General features: G+C 43.5%; 1 protein-coding gene across 3 annotated transcripts in view; it reads left to right on the top strand.

The window, feature by feature from the left end:
• The window catches only part of GluRS-m (putative glutamate--tRNA ligase, mitochondrial), a 54,259-nt gene that overhangs the window by 11,365 nt on the left and 30,213 nt on the right, over window positions 1-12,681 (top strand). For all 3 annotated transcript variants that reach the window (XR_012826105.1, XM_075681772.1, XM_075681771.1), the window contains 4 exons: window positions 972-1,052; window positions 3,001-3,188; window positions 4,947-5,001; window positions 10,546-10,656. Coding sequence is in view for 2 of the 3 variants with exons in the window: in XM_075681772.1 (XP_075537887.1) it covers window positions 972-1,052; window positions 3,001-3,188; window positions 4,947-5,001; window positions 10,546-10,656 (435 nt within the window). In the remaining variant the exon portion in view is untranslated. The remainder of the gene's footprint in view (window positions 1-971; window positions 1,053-3,000; window positions 3,189-4,946; window positions 5,002-10,545; window positions 10,657-12,681) is intronic.

Raw genomic sequence — 12,681 nt, 5'->3', positions numbered from 1 at the left:
GCGTATGTCTAAAGTGTTTGCACGTTAAGTACCTCAGCTGCTAACTCCTCTTCAGAGGCAAACACGATCCAACCTGTCAAGGCAGATGCTCACTCTTTTGAAGCACTATGAAGAGGATTTTTTTTAGTAGTTTAGTAACTATAGATGAATGTTGCATCTGCCTATATGATCCAGAGACTAAAGAGATCAGCAAAGAGCGGAAGCGCTCCGATTCCTGTTTGCCCAAGAAGGCCAAGGTCTAAATGAAGGTCATGTTGTCAATATTCTTTTATTGTTGTGGAGTCATCTTGGCAGAGCTACTTTAATAACCGTCTGACTATCAGCAGCTCATAATAATGCTCACTACTGTATAAACTTCTACATGCTATGAAGCAAAAAACACTGTGGTATGCTTTTCAATGGTGCCCGTCTTCTATCCAGTAATGCACCCAAACACTCATCACAATAGCTGCTGTGGAAGCAAAACAATATGGGCTATGAAGTATTTCTCTGTCCACCTCTCAAGAGATCAATAGTCATTCAAGAGATCGGTAGTCAGTCAAGAGATCGAACAGTGTTTTTTCATAAAATCTGAGACTTCTACAATAAAGGCCTACAGAGGATTAAAAAAGGCTGAGAGAAATATGGTAACTGCGTAGTGGTCTAACTACAAAGAAAAAAAAAGTTCTGCATTTATTTATTTCTTGGTGATGATCAGAACATTTTGACACGTCCGCGTATAACATAATTATTAATTACGTAAACATCAAGTGTTGTGATGCCAATTATTGCTATTATTTTATTTTTGGTGGGGGCAGTTCTTGTTCCCACATTTTAAAATCTGCAATAGTTTTAGCCTATTGTATGAGAAAACAGTTTGCCGTCTCATTATTTCATTATCTACTGAAGTAATATTAATTATTTATTACGAGGTATTACTCTTTTCCACTGCTTTTATGGCTGATACACAATATGTTCTGATTGATGTGCAGCTGACAGAAGGCAACCTGACATTTCAGGATGGTGTTCATGGGCCAGTAACCCTAAATTTGGCTCAAACGGAAGGAGATCCTGTGAGTAAGGACCGCATGCCCGCATCATACTAATTCTGTGTGCAGGACTTGGAAGTCAAAGAAAATTTAAGAAGTTCATACTGGTCTTTGACCTGGATAAATTTCTCGTCACTTGTGTAGCTTTTCTTTTTGAGGTACCTGTGTAACTTCAAGTTTCACATTGTATTCTGGTGGATGCCAACTTTAGCTATTATGCAAATCTACCTGCATTGTTGTCTCTTGCTGCGTACTTGAGGTGCTAGCTGCTCTTGGTCCAGATAACCTGGCCACCACTCTGCTTAGGACTAAGGTGTATGCAAGTCACTTTTAGTGCGACTGCAGTCAGAAGCTTATAACGGGGCTTGCTCTGTCCGTCCACCCAGTTCAGTTATGCCACGACATGTGCAATGTGCTGTCATTGTAATCATGCTGTTCTCATGCTACCATCGTTTCACACATTTTGGGGAGTTTGCACAAGATTGCAGGAGTTTCAGAAGCAAGAGTTGTGGGGGAGTCAGGAAAGTGACTGTTGTCGCAGTGAATGAGTTCGGAACTGTAAAAATCGCTGAAGTCTGTTTGTTTTTCTGTTGCCGCTTTCTGAAGATTTTGGCATTGTTTTGATGTGGATAAAAGCACAGTGAGTGGCCCATTGAGTATTACTTACAAACTGTGTCTCCTTGATTTCTGTATACCTGTGCAGGCCTGACCCTTTTCCTTAGCCTTTTCTTGGCTGTGCAGCACTACCATCTCATAAATAACAGGGCAGATCAATAATTGGACTGCCTGTTCTTGCTTGTCTGGGTTGGCTGCCGAAGTATCATCACACTGTACAGCCCAGCTGCATGTGAAGCTCGATTTCATCTCAACAGCGATGTGCAAATTGTTTACACATTGCTTCAAATGTTTACAGCCATACTATGCAGTCATACTGCAAGACTGACTACACATAACATAGTATTATACAATACTGTCATTGCTTTGCATTTAGGGTGAAACTGCTGATTCGGTAGGGGAAAACAGAACTTTCCCAGTGAGAAGACTGTCTGAACTGCGGTTAATGACATAATTCCTGATGATGAGTGCAGCCAGTCTGACAAAGTTCCTGTAGTGAGGCCCACATATGTACCTAACTCCTACAAAGTTTATTTGCATTTTGTTTGCTAAATTTGTGGAGTTCAATTTGTGCCAAAAGTTGTATGCCCTGACAATCGTCACTTTAGGACTTCCACGTGATACATGCCACATCATGTCATGTACAAGGAGTTCAATTTGTGCCAAAAGTTGTATGCCCTGACAATCGTCACTTTAGGACTTCCACGTGATACATGCCACATCATGTCATGTACAAGGAGATGAGTCATGCCAATAACTTTGGGCTGTACTTAGTTTAAACAGCATGTTTTACATTTGTACACCCCCAGCAGGAAGATTCATGTTGTGGCAAGGATGGCTTTTAGTATTTTGCGACATGAGGGTAACCCTGAGTGCTGCTAAAACTCATCGACCTAAAATGGGTTGATCGGTGTGGCTTGTTTCAGCATGCAAAGCAAGGGAGCCACAGTTATCTTGTTTTGGGTGAACAGGGGCTGTGTTGTGAATCAGTCACTTTCAGGAATGTCACTTTCAGTGAATGCTGACTGGCTAAGCCAGAAAGAGGCCTCGGAGCACGCGCTGCTCCAATAGAATGTCACATTGGAAGCCACATCAAGTAAAAGTGAAAGTATCTGCTAAAGAAGAGAGAGAGACGGAGACAAAAACATTCACTCAAGAATACGGCGCTTCATCTTACCTCTGGCAGTATTAGCACTAAATGGTAGAGCAAGTGCAGTTAGTGCTTTTAAAGACTAAAGTATGGGTGGTATTTCTCAGCTCGCAGAGCTTACATTGCGACGTGCTTGCAGCCCTCTTTGTTTTCATCATATGTGCTGGGCTTCATTTGTGTTGTAGCCAAATGTGGATTTTGTTTCAGGTGATCCTGAAAAGCGATGGTTTCCCAACATACCACTTGGCATGTGTGGTGGATGACCGGATGATGAGGGTTACCGATGTGCTGCGAGGTGTCGAGTGGCAGGTCTCAACTCCCAAGCACCTGATGCTGTACAGTGCTCTCGGCTGGGAGCCGCCCCGCTTCTGGCACCTGCCTCTTCTACTTAACAAGTGCGTTAACTATGCTTCATCATAAGTTGGTTGCTTGTAGGAGAGCTGGTTAGCCAAGAGTAAACAATTCAGGTATAATGTGGCTCTTATGGGACAGGTGCACAACCTTATCTGCATTGGTGGATGCCTTGCATGTGATGCTTTTACTGGCAACCTATATGCAGAATGAGCAATATTGCAGATTGTATTGAGCAGTACATTATTATAGTATAAATATGCCTCACTTGCACAATACATTAAAGTGTAATAGCTTACCATCATTTATGGCCTGATGTGCTCGCTTATAAGTCAAAGATCGCAGGTTCAAGCACTGCAAAGAAACATATAGATCAGAAGTTTTCGATAAGCATCCTACTGTATGGCCATGGACGGCACATGCCGAGTTCAAACTAAGTGGACGTTACATAACATTACGCTTAGTCTACTCACTAACAGAGCAAGGGTTATGCTAGATAACCCACTGCTGCCATGAGGCAATGTGTGCACTCGCAGTACTATACTCATGCAGAGCTTGCGTGCGCCTTGTATGAATGTATAAGTACCTAAGTGCAACAGACATTAAATGTTCCACCCAAAAGTTCATCATTGTAATTTAGGATGATGCTCCATGCATATGAAGCTTTTGTCCAAGGAAAGAAAAATGCGTCTGTGAATGCAGCTTACTCTGGATGTCTAGTCAGTCTCCTGCTGCATCTACACTGTACTCAAAGGCTCTAGACAGGCAGGTGTACATTCTTACACTCTGCAATTTTCTAGTGCCAAGAGTGTGCAGATATGGCGCAATGTTAGAATAATTCTGTAACAGCCATGCCTCTACTAGCTTCGTTTCTTTTGACAGAAGCTGTACACTTATTGCCACTATGAAAAAGAGCATTTGACGCGTGTTCAAGCATCAATATTTGCAAATTTGGAAGTCAGAGCCTTGCTCACTGCTATTTTTTATAGAGGGTGTCCCAGTTAACATAAGCCAAGATTTCAAAAATATGTTGGCATACTATTTAATGACATGACTAAAAGCCTTTTACTTCAGTACAACAACAAAGAAATCACAAGCTTTAAACGCAAATCTGGTTTCCCTTTCATGTTGTTGCTTTCCGTAGCTGCCACTTTTGTTGTAACTGATGAAGGAAGGTGCTTTTTATTCTAAAACAACAGTGAGTTGTAACAGATCATGTGCAAAACTGATAAGTGAGAAAGATGTGTCATAGTGCAAATTGGCGCTGCTGTTCCATCACCCTTGTTTCTGAGTACCTAGCACATTTTGCTCAACTTTTGTTGCGCTGAAAGTGCAATGATTGCCACCTCGATGTGCGGGAAATCCTGCTTACACAATTTTGCATCCTCGAATGTGTTGTGAAACTATGGAACAGCTGTGCTGTATTTCAGCCCATTAACATGCAGCCTTTCATGCAGACGAAGCATATGTGCATGCATAATGTTATCGAGGTGCTTAACTGGAAATGCATGTATAGAATGTGAACTTTTCTTTTAAGTATGCACATCTCACCTGTCTCTTGCAGTTTGCTTGCAGTATTATGCTAGGTCATTCTGCTTTAATGTGTGAAAAGGTCGAAGCACAATTTGAGCAAGAAGACGGCAAAAAATGAGTCAAGAAAAACAAGGAAACTCGAAAACGACAAATTTTATCCTCAGCATCTACCAATTGAACGGAAAGTACTTGTTTGGGGTCTCATGCTGTGTTAAAGAGTGTGAGCAGCCTTTCTTGCAGATGAAATCATTCCCGCTGATGTTGCGCAGGGATGGCACCAAGCTTTCCAAGCGTCGAGACGACATCCGTGTGGAAAAATTGAGAGTGAGTTGTTCTATCTTGCACTTTTGCCATGCAACATGAAGAGCCCTCTGTTTTCTGCTGAATGCGTGTTCATTTGTGGGAGCTGCTCGGGGTTCTGTTGTAGCTTGGACAGTGCTGCTGTCATGTCAAATGGATTTTGTAGCTTGTGAAATGTTAAGAACTGACCAGCCCTACAACTGTGATTGATAGCTCATAAATAATGCATCACGCAAATTGGTTTTGCAGTATCTGCATGAAACAAGCTACTGTGCTTATACAGTCGAACCCACTTATAGCAACATTCAAGTGCCACAAAAACTCCATTGTTATAACCGATAATTGTTATAACCGGGTTGCATGAAAAAATAGCAGGATGGCAGAGCTGATGTGATAAAACTATTATGGCGGGGAGGCCAATGCTCCTCCCCAGCCTCTATCCATTTCCTCCATCCGGCTGCTGATTGTATTCACTCGTTTAACTGCTTCTTGGGTGCTCCAATCGCATGTAACAAGCCGTGGCTGTCGCCGTTAGAGAATGGCACTGCTATACAACTGCAAAGAGGTGTCAAGGGTGGCAAGCGATATGCGAGCACCGCCGAGGCATCACATTGGTGGCCCAAAAAGGGGCCTTTTAAAAATTGCGAGAAGGCTGCTGCGGCAGCCTGTCAGCTTGAGAAATCCAGAAGAAATGCTGAGGAGAGATCACCACAAGCATCTCGCCACGTACTTCTCACTGGCTTGCACAAGAAAGGCCTATGTTTGTCAGCCTTGAACGCTATGCATGAAGGTTGCCAACATCCTTCTCCAAGGCATCCAACTGCTCCACGTACTGCAGCGGAAGGTTCCTCGCGAAAACGAAGCCCCGGAGGAACTGAATCATCTGCCAAGCCTCCTGTGAGGACAACGCTGAGGCAGCCTGCCCTACCGCATCATTGCTGCCATCATTGCTGTCGCTGTCTGATGTAAGCACGTTTGTAATTGCCGATGCTCTGCGGGTGGATCAGCCATCTTCCGTTTCGGCGGTGAGTCAAGCGAGGCTGAGAAACCGCGTGGCCAGGAATGACTTCAACGAAGCCAACTACAATGAATGTGAGTGATTAAGCTGTTCGTAGAACTGCACTTAATGAGTACAGACGTGGTTCTTGAGGGAAGGAGGAAAGGCTAGCACTATCTTCTGCAGCCCTTGTGGGAGCACGGCTCAGTGCCAGCAGGAAGGCGGAGGGAGGAGTACAGGATGAATGAGGAGCCAGTGAGCAACATGCGAGCAATCCGCTTGCGGTGCATTTGGCGCAGTCCATTCGTGTTTTGGAGGGTGGGGTGGCATAGAGCTATGGGTGCAGCCCATTCCTGTTCGCAGGGGTGGGAGGGCGACGGGAGAGAGCCGCGTAGAGATGGCTGGAAAATGAGCGCACGGCGGCTGTTGGAGCAGCAGCCCATTGTGCAGCAGCTCGAATTTCTCATTTTCTTTTCCTTTTTTCCTTTCAAAGATTTCGCAACCTGCCGTGGTTGCTCAGTAGCTATCGTGTTGGGCTGCTGAGCACGAGGTCACAGGATCGAATCCCGGCCACGGCGGCCGCATTTCGATAGGGGCGAAATGTGAAAACACCCATGTACATAGATTTAGGTGCACGTTAAAGAACCCCAGGTGGTCGAAAGTTCCGGAGTCCTCCACTACGACATGCCTCATAATCAGAAAGTGGTTTTGGCACGTAAAACCCCATAATTTCTTTAAAAGGATTTCGCATTTCACTACCTTTCGGCTCAGACACTCAGCAACCAGACTTCATCGTTATAACTGATAATGCTGCATTGGGGCATTGTACTGAGCGGGTTATTTCACCATGGAAAACATGCAAAAGTTGATGGTGCAGCTGCTTCTCATTGTTATAGCTGATATATTGTTAAAACAGATATTGTTGTAGACCGTAATTGTGCTTCCACATTATGCTGCATGGCAGCCAACTGCAGCCAGCGGTAGTAGAAGAATAATGCACTCGTAATAGTGCTGAGCAGACAGAGAGAAAGGGTTTCACTTAAGGATGACCAGAACACTGTTGGTCAAAAATCTTCTCACTTGGCACTTTGAAGGAGTGTCCATGGCACATTCTTTTGTAAGATTTATTTTAAAGAGGTGCAGTAGTGTACAAGGATGGAAGTGGTGCACCAATTGCGCCATCTTGTTAAACCATCAAGCTGTGCCAGGCAGTGCCAGAAAACTAATTTCGAATGAAGCTGCCAAATTTAGCAGGATGTGTGTGTTCAGTGGCAGTAGAAAGTTTTAGTAGTGCCAAGTTACCGTGAGGTAAGTGCGGTAATACCGTACCGGCTGAGGACGGTGCATGCATGCACTTTACTGTACAGAAGGACTTTCCGCGTGGCATACAAGAGGGTAAGGAGTCGGTAAGGTTCGGCTCGCACCATGTTATGCGAACCGCACCAAGCCAAGACACAGTGAGAAACTGGTGTTGGCCACAGAGTCCACGCCGTGCATGTCCGTGTCTCACGCGTGTGTTTCACCGTGGTAGTACCAAGGCTCGAGTTTACTTTAATTCACCTTCTGTGACGCGACGAGGTGGCAGCAAGCACCGCAGCCCTTCTAACCTGAAGGTAAACTTGAGCTGAACTGAACTGAACTGGTGACCATACTGTTCATAACAGGTGAGTAATATGCGAATGAGACAGAAAAACATAATAATAAAGAATATTTAAAAAAAGCGAAAATCTTCTAAAATAAAAACAGATAACAAAAAGTGGCAAAAAAAAAGGCGCTTCGGGTTGGTGGCGCTATCTAGTGTCGCAGAGTTTACTTAAAGGAGATGCAGAGGTTTTATTGCACTAACTATATTCTTCTTATCTGCTGGTGTAAAGTGCCGGCAGCGGTGCAATTTACAACAAGCAGTCCTTTTTTGTATATTGCTTAGAAAAGAACACCTATGTAACAAAAAAGGTTTTGTGTGTTGTAGGGCAAAGTGTCACAAGATGTTGTAGCCAGCCTTGTGACTCGCATCTACGTTTGCAGTCACCAGGTGCTTATAAAGAATAGTATATGTATGGACAAGCTAATGCATTCTAGTATTCGCCAGAATGAATGTTTCCCGCTCAACACATAGTTATTGTATTCAGCAAAGTGTCAGTGTTAGCCACCATCATCATTATCATGTTGCCATACGCATCGAGCCACACACGCAGCTAAAGTGTTTTCAGTCATCGCGATAGGTTAGTACGGAACGGTAATACTCTATCGTGTACCGCACATGCCATACGGTAATAAGGCACTGATAAAACTCTCTAATTACCCAGCCATAGACATCCATTGGCTAGTGCTTAGCCCTGCAATCCAAGCCTAAGCAATACATATCAGCATCAGCGTCTTTGGAGTGTGGGTGTGTTTGCTGGCATAATTGTAACTAGGCCCCAAGAAAATGAAAACCGTTTTGTGCTCTACAATGCATTGAGAATGTTTTATAAAAGTGTTACGCATTTGTGTAAATGTAGACCAGCTAAAGGTCATTTGAACTGGCGCTCATTTCATTGGACAGTTGGGAAGGAAAGTCATTCTGAATTAGTAAGGTCGTATAGTCTGCTCAGCGTGTAGCTCATCAGTTTCGTTATGCATTTTAGCACATAACCTTGTGTCCTATTCGTACATCTACGTCAATTCATGGGCGAATGCTGTGCATGTGACGTTCTAAATCTATTTTGCTCGTGCACCACGTCCAGTTACTGGGATGATAGATTGGTACGCCAACAAACAACCTGCTTGCTTTCATGAAACTTAGTCAGAAATATCCAATGGCAACCGCAATTGTCACTTAAATTTGCACTTGGGCTGCACTGTTTTCTGGCTGGCCACACCACACAAAATGAGGCTCTTGCCACATTTATATGACATCCTCTTGCCGAGGATGTCATATTTATAGTCAACCTTAGCCGCCAAATTGTGGTCGTAATTGACCCGCCATGGTTGCTTAGTGGCTTGGTGTTGCACTGCTAAAAATTAGGTCGTGGGATCAAATTCAGGCCACGGCAGCTGGATTTCGATGGGAGCAATGGGGAGGAAGTGAGGCCGTGTACTTAGATTTAGCTGCACATTAAAGAATTCCAGGTGGTCAAAATTAATCCGTAGTCCCCCACTGTGGTGTGCCTCATAATTAGATTGCTGTTCTGGCACCTAAAACCACTTTTTTTCTTTTACAGCGAAGCTGTCTATGGTTAGGATCTGGCGGATCGCATCCGCCAGATCCTAACCAACAAGACCAACAATTTTTCATACGTGGGCCAATCCCAAAGATAGTGCAATACCTGGCTGACCCACAGCAGAGGGGAAGCACTCACCATGTATAGGCCGATCCCAAAGATATTGCAATACCGAGCTAACCCATAGTGGAGGTGCAGTTCACCATTGTCATCCTTCTTCATGGAGTGGAAGGGCACTGAGTTCTTTTTCTTTCTTCTTTTCTTTTTTTTTTTGTCGTAATCAAACGTTTGGCGAAACTGCAAACATCCGAAAAAATTCTGTTTGCGGCAACTATGTTCGCGACACGACTTGTGCAGATAGGGTCCAAAAATGTTATTTAAACATCGCTCAACGCACGAAATATTCGTTGCCGTTTAACACTGCCATTATAGTGCCTTTGGCAGAACCGGGAATAAGCCTGAATAATCGAGCTTATTCAAAGTATTGGTCGATGAGGCAGACCGGAAAGCCACGAAACAGTTTTATCTCTTTATTGTATTCAAAAATATCTTTGAGCTATTTCTCAGCAAGTGATGTCAAATATTGGCAAACGTGCAATGACCAGTACGTCACTTCACATTTATTCTGTGGTATTCTGCTATCTTAATAGAAGGTCGCCAAAAATTCAAACTACCTGAGGGCATTACGGAAACGGCGTTCACTGTACCTTGATGGGTATTGTTCATGGTGGCCACTGTGAATATTTCTCGTTCATTGTGCACGAATACATTTAATTAACTAAATTTATAACTTTACCTATTCGAGGAGATGTCAATGAAAAAGTTGTAGAGGACGTTGACAAATGCCTGACAACAGCATTTAAAACAACCTAGGATTCGGGGACTCTTTGACAAAAGAGAAACCCCATGAAATAACCAAATAAAAAATAAATAACTAAAGAAACGCTGTGACTATGACAGCGGTTCTATGCACCAAAAATTGCACCAATCTTTACGCAAACCTCATCAAATAGAGGCACTGGGAATGACCGGCTGCGCTTTTTTCTCGCCGCATCAGCAGTTTTTGGCACACATCTTCAGTCCCTATCAAATGCAAAGTAGAGTGGTCTTATAATGGTTCACTTTCCAAACTGTTGCAAGACAATGGCCAGGTTTGCACGTTCATAGTGTACACAATGCACTGATGACGATGTTTACGTCTGAGGCCACTTATATTACTTGTGCGGGGACGCGTTGTCACATATATTTTTAAACAAATTTGCCAGTAGGAGGAGGATGGAGGCATTTTTTTGTTTTTCTTATCAGAAAAAAGTTTAGGGACCTTTCTATGTGGACAGAAACATTAAACCCATGCTTCTTTCACTCCAGGAGCAAGGCTTCTCACCTGAATCTGTGATCAACCTGCTGGTGTTGGCAGGAGGTGGGTTTGGCAAGCAGTACAAGGACCAGTTTCTTCGGCTCTCCGAAATGGTTGGCAAGGTAGACTGCATTTTCTCCTCTTTTGCCACTTTGTCTGTTGCATCCAGTAGTTCTAAGGCTGCCCATTTTCTTGGTAGTTCTTGAATTGTGTTCCTCTTCCTGAGCATTGCAAATCACAGTCACATTTTGAGGTCTAGCCTCATTCAGATTACACAACAAATAGGTTCAGTGACTGCGGCATTCTGCTGCTAAACATGAGGCTGCTAGTTTAATTCCTGGCTGTGGAAGCTACTTTATAATGTGAAGGGAATACAAAAATGCTCATGTATCTAGGTGATGGGTTTGATGTGATGAGCTATGATCATGATGATTGTGATTATGATGAGCTATGAGAGGCATTGCAGTGCACTACTCCTTAATAATTTTGGAAACCTGGGTTTCTTTTATGTTCATCACAGTGCATGAGCATTTTTGTGTTCCGTCCCCACCAGAGTGTAGCCAGCTTGACTGGCTGAGAATCAAGCCCATGAGCTTGTGAGCAGCAGCAGCAGCACAATTCCGGTTACTGAACCATCATGGTGAGTGTACCTGTCTGGTGTCGGTAACTTTCACTGCAGGAACCACCTCAACTAGAGTGTCGCTAGTTGTGACAATTCTGCTGCTGCTGCCACTGCCGCCGCCGTTGCTGCTGCTGCTCTAGCACTTAAATGTCATGCTAGCCTTGCTCGTTCTTTCTCTTCATTTCCTTTCTCCGCTGTCCATGCTCCTAGCATGGCTATGTAGATTCCTGAGAATTTTTGAATTCTAAAGTAAAGCAGAGACATAAAAGAGGACTGCAGTACCTATGCTCTCTTTTATGTGCTTTTATGTTATTATGGGTTTTCTCTAATGTCGTTGTTCTAAGGGGACCTGTTTTACAACAGTTATGCGCCAACTAGCCAGGTTTGCTATCCTAAGGTCCGTTTTTCTTCTCTGTGCAGTTACAGTTGGCATCTTTTGGCATCCTTTTTCTTACCTTTAATATCAATAGATGATGTGTCAAAGTGTTGTTTACTATAGAATCGAGTGCAGTAGGCCACCAATTTTATGACATTCTATAGGGGCATGCGAATATTCAAAACTTTGAATATTCAATTCAAATTGGTAAGCATTTGATTCACTTCAAAAGACACTTTTACTATTCAATATATTTGAACCCCTGACAATTGCTGTTGTTGATTGGTTACGTCAGCTTCGCTGTGCTGCAACTGTGTTATGTCATGAAGCATACATACTGTATTGCAGTGAAGTATATTTTCTGTGCAGTGAAGCATTTGAAAAGTAAGAAGTGTGCACTGTCAAGGGGCATTTGCTGGTGCTTATGGCTACCCTAAACTATCAGCTCAGGTACTCATACTGTGCTGCCTTTTCATGGATACGGACAACACCAGTAGCCTACTAGAAACCTCTGTGTCCGATACTAATCAGGCTAAGTGACTGAAGACACTGTTGGCAAAGTACAATTTTGGCCAAGTAGCAAGCTTGGCAATGTTTTTACACCCTCATTCTAAAGTAGCTGAGTACCACTAGGATGCTTCAATGGAAAGCTGGATTAAAGACCTGGCTTCCAGAGGAGCAAAGGAAAGTTTGACACCAAGAAACCCAGATAAGTCAACAACCAAAGCTTCTGAAGAGGCTCCTTCCACGTCAGCACTATTGAAAGAATTTGATAAGCTCAACCAGCAGCAACATTCACTTGCTTGTGGCAGCCATTTCCACTTTCACAAGCACAGGTTGAAAGATATGTGCTTGATGAGATTTTGGACCAAAAAGATCCATGTATGTGGTGGTGTAAGCATGGTGCCTGCTGTTGGCTTGGTTTGCAAAGCGATACCTGCTGATACCAGACACTAGTGTGTCATGTGAGCAGCTCTTTTCAATGTCTGAAGGAATTGTCGCTGCTCCCCATACACATCAGGCTGCTATTCTTTCTTCATGTCAACACTAAATAACTGCAGTTCTGATGTCAAGCAAAGGTGTTGTACTAGAGAATCTTGTTGACCACATTGCATAATTCTCCTGTATGTAATTTGCTGTTTTTGTACC

Source organism: Dermacentor variabilis, chromosome 2 (genome assembly GCF_050947875.1).
Source record: "Dermacentor variabilis isolate Ectoservices chromosome 2, ASM5094787v1, whole genome shotgun sequence".
In the NCBI taxonomy this organism is placed as follows: Eukaryota; Metazoa; Arthropoda; class Arachnida; order Ixodida; family Ixodidae; genus Dermacentor; species Dermacentor variabilis.
This window is presented reverse-complemented; position numbering and strand designations above follow the sequence as displayed.